Source organism: Sinocyclocheilus rhinocerous, unplaced genomic scaffold (genome assembly GCF_001515625.1).
Source record: "Sinocyclocheilus rhinocerous isolate Xijiao unplaced genomic scaffold, SAMN03320098_v1.1 scaffold2764, whole genome shotgun sequence".
Taxonomy (NCBI): Eukaryota; Metazoa; Chordata; class Actinopteri; order Cypriniformes; family Cyprinidae; genus Sinocyclocheilus; species Sinocyclocheilus rhinocerous.
In genome coordinates, this window is record NW_015650694.1 from 341,876 (window position 1) to 345,425 (window position 3,550).

Consider the following 3,550-nt stretch of genomic DNA (forward strand, 5'->3'; position numbering starts at 1 on the left):
TTACACCAAATACACAAAATAATGTTCTTTTTAGCAACATCATATGCTGCCCACAAAATTCTCATGTCTGTTACACCTCATATATGACTCGTGAGACCCACTTTCCTGCAAAGTTTAGCTCCAACTTTGATCAAACTCACCCACCTGTGGTTTTGTAATGATCCTCAAGACATGCTCAGGTGTGTTTGATTGAGGTTAGAACTAAACTCTGCAGGAAAGTGGATCTTGTGAGCCAGATTTGAGGATCCCTGGCCTATATGAAACAACAGGTTCTGAAAAGGTCTCTTTTAGTTTGAGCCATTCCAGTTCAATTGAGTGGCTAAATAAAGGCCAGTCAATGTTGTTTGTATTCTCCTAGTTGCATTACAGGGCTGCCTACACAAAACCTGCATGGGCCCTGCAGGAGCATGTTTGCAGGGAATCCACCACCTCTCATTTTCCCCGACGACTTGGTGACACTATCCGCTCTGAACAGCTGGAAGCCCGTTAGATGAAGCGTGCTGTCTGGGATGGCTCCGTTCAACCAGGTTTCCGTGAAGCAAAGCACAGCAGAGTTTAAAAAGTCCTTGTTTGTGAGGGTGAGGTGTAGTGGTTCGTCGGTTTTATTTGCTCGGGAGTGGAGATTCGCTAGATGAATATTCAGCTGCGGAGTCATAAAACCGCGCTGTCGGAATTTCACAAGCGCACCAGGGCGCTTCCCTCGTTTGCATCACTTGGAGCGCTTGTAAAGGATTGCAGCTCATCCGACTAGAATGTCCAGTAAAACATCTGAATGCTAAAAATTTCGGCAATAAATTATTTGGTGTGCTATTTTTGATGTCTAGGAGTTCGTCCCTAGTAAAGCGGATCGAAAAAAAAGTTACTTAAAACAGGACAAACAAACAAAAATAGTAAAAGTACCAAGGAGCTACAAACCAAGGCAGCCATGCGCAGCACCATCTTGTTCTCAAAAAGAGTGTAAAGCAGCCAAAAAAAGCACCAGCTCTATAATATACATTAATGGGACTAGCTTGAAAATGTTAGAGACTTGGGAACAGCTTGACACATTAACAGCCAATTTTAACCAAGATTTTAAAAAAAAATAAATAAAGTGTTTTTGTGACATGTGGCCAAGTATGGTGAACCATACTTGGAATTGGTGCTCTGCATTTAACCCATCCAAAGTGCACACACACAGCAGTGAACACACACACACACCGTGAACACACACCCGGAGCAGTGGGCAGCCATTTATGCTGCGGCGCCCGGGGAGCAGTTGGGGGTTCGGTGCCTTGCTCAAGGGCACCTCAGTCGTGGTATTGAAGGTGGGAGAGAGCGCTGTACATTCACTCCCCCCACCTACAATCCCTGCCGGTACAAGACTCGAACCCGCAACCTTTGGGTTACGAGTCCGACTCTCTAACCATTAGGCCACGACTTCCCCTTTTTTTTTTTGTCGTGTTGACAAAACGTTTTGTCGCCCTGTTTTTGACGTGATGAAGGCAAAGTACAGTAGCAGTTGTGGCCTAATGGTTAATTTATGTCTTTCCATGTAAGCCGATAGCTGTAATTGCATGACTGAGAAAAGCATCAGATATGGTCAACAAGTAAACTCAGATGCATAGTACTTAGACCTGGCATAGCAGTGAGTCATGTCAGTACAGCCATTTAAAAAAAATTTATATTCACACAAAGATTCCAGTTAACTAGACAAGTTAATCATAACCTTTAATTTGGTACCTTATGTGGAACGTGAAGAATGAGTGCTCCAGATTAGCAGCTGGTGGTTAGCAAATATTTATGAAAATTACTGTAAATGGCTTTGGCAGAAGCTTGGACTCGGGATGTTTGACCTTGCAAAAGCAAATGGAACATTGGTTTAAAGGGGTCATGAACTGTCTTTATTTCATACTGTTCTCAGATGTCCACTTATGTTATCAAGATTTTACATCAAAAAGAATAGGCAATTCTTTGTGCCATTTTGACTCCCTCACCAAAATGCTCCATTTGAACAGGTGTGGCAGAATGTAGACTTGGAAGTAAAAATAAAAGTTCATCCACCCTTTTCTAACGTTGGGATCAGAAGGCAGGCAAAGGCTCGGTTTTTCCATCCATAACTTGACAGCATCTTGCCACCTTCAGAGAATATTTATCGTTTGGTTTCTGCATAGACCTGCATTTGCTTCTCATTTACATTACATGCATGAAACAGTGGGCAGAACTAAACCAGCAGGGATGTAGAAGCTAGCATTGATCTCCTGTGGAGGCAGGGTTTAGCCACACTAATACATCATAAAGTGGCACATTCCATAACCCGTCATATTGGCTTCAATGTAAGCTTTTTAGACTCACAAGAAAAGTTACCATATGTCAACGGATCAAGGGAACTTCAATTTCTCAGTTCATGACACCTTTAATATAGTAGGGCGGGGGAAGACTGGGAAAAAGGCATGCAATAGACTCTGCATAGTCAAAACAATACCAATAGACGAAGTTATCTTGGGTTTCATGAAGTTTATTAACTTGAGATTTACATGATCAGAGTAACTTCTCCACTGGAAACCACAGTCTGCTCTCTAGAGATTGTCATGGCTTGAGTGTCCCTTCCTGTAAGAGAAATGTTAGAAGTGTGAAGGCCACTTAAATTCTCAGTTCCTCGAGTCAAGTTGGACAAAGAACTCACTCTTCCTGCTGCAGCTTTGCTCACAGGAGCCAGAAGATGGATGGCACGCTGCTGTACTACAGTGGATGAAGATCTGACGGAGGAAAGAGGGTCAAGTCATAGAATGAGTAAAATTAAAGGTTCAAGTAAAAGGGGGGCATACAGTTTCTTGCAGAGGAGCCAATGACGCCGGATCCACAAACGTGAACATCTCCACAATAAAGCGCTTGTAGTGGGTTGGGAACTGAAGACCAGATGATCCAGTCACTGGAACTAACGTGGTCAGGTAACGGTCATCCTGGTAAGGGCATCTGAAAGGAAAACCTAACCATCAGAAAAGGCCTCAGACCAACTACATAAAGTAACCCATATACTAACCCATGAACCAGAAGGTCCCACTGAGGTAGACTGAGTGGACTTGGGGTTGAAGTTGCCCAGCAGCGTCCCAGAATCAGGACAATGTTGGGGTCGGTCCTCTCCATTAGGCGCACCTCAACATACACAGGCTCACGAAGGACTTTTGTGATGGGATAATCAGCATCACTGTAGTAGGACGTGAAGGCCTCATCCCCTGAGGAACAAGACTGGTGATTAACCAGAAATGGCTGCAACCTGGAGTCTTAAGATACGAGGAACACATGGGACAAGAACATACCTTCAGCACAACCTTTGGTGACACACTGGCCATTGGCCAGTCTAAGCTGCACCCTGAGGGGTCCAGGAGCAGCTACTGGTGGAGGTGGAGGAACAGTGTTAACCTCCACAACAAGAGCTTCCACAGAAGTGCCAGAGTACCTACACTGGAAGAGAAGCCTGGACAACAGAAGGTGAGCTTGTAGCATTTATCAGAGATTAACAATTAAGAACAGCACAGATCACCTACTCAAAATGGCTGTCCCTTGTGATGGA

The 3,550-nt window shown here is 44.1% G+C and overlaps 1 protein-coding gene across 1 annotated transcript; it reads right to left on the reverse strand.

Annotated features, from left to right (window-relative positions):
- Positions 1-2,476: 2,476 nt before the first annotated feature.
- On the reverse strand, positions 2,477-3,547 carry LOC107712200 (zona pellucida sperm-binding protein 4-like; the record flags this gene model as incomplete). The annotated part of the gene is made up of 6 exons (XM_016517360.1): positions 2,477-2,586; positions 2,663-2,735; positions 2,805-2,952; positions 3,020-3,212; positions 3,297-3,454; positions 3,525-3,547. Coding segments are annotated over 6 exons (672 nt in total), but the record flags the coding sequence as incomplete, so codon positions are not given.
- Between the last annotated feature and the right edge of the window lie 3 nt (positions 3,548-3,550).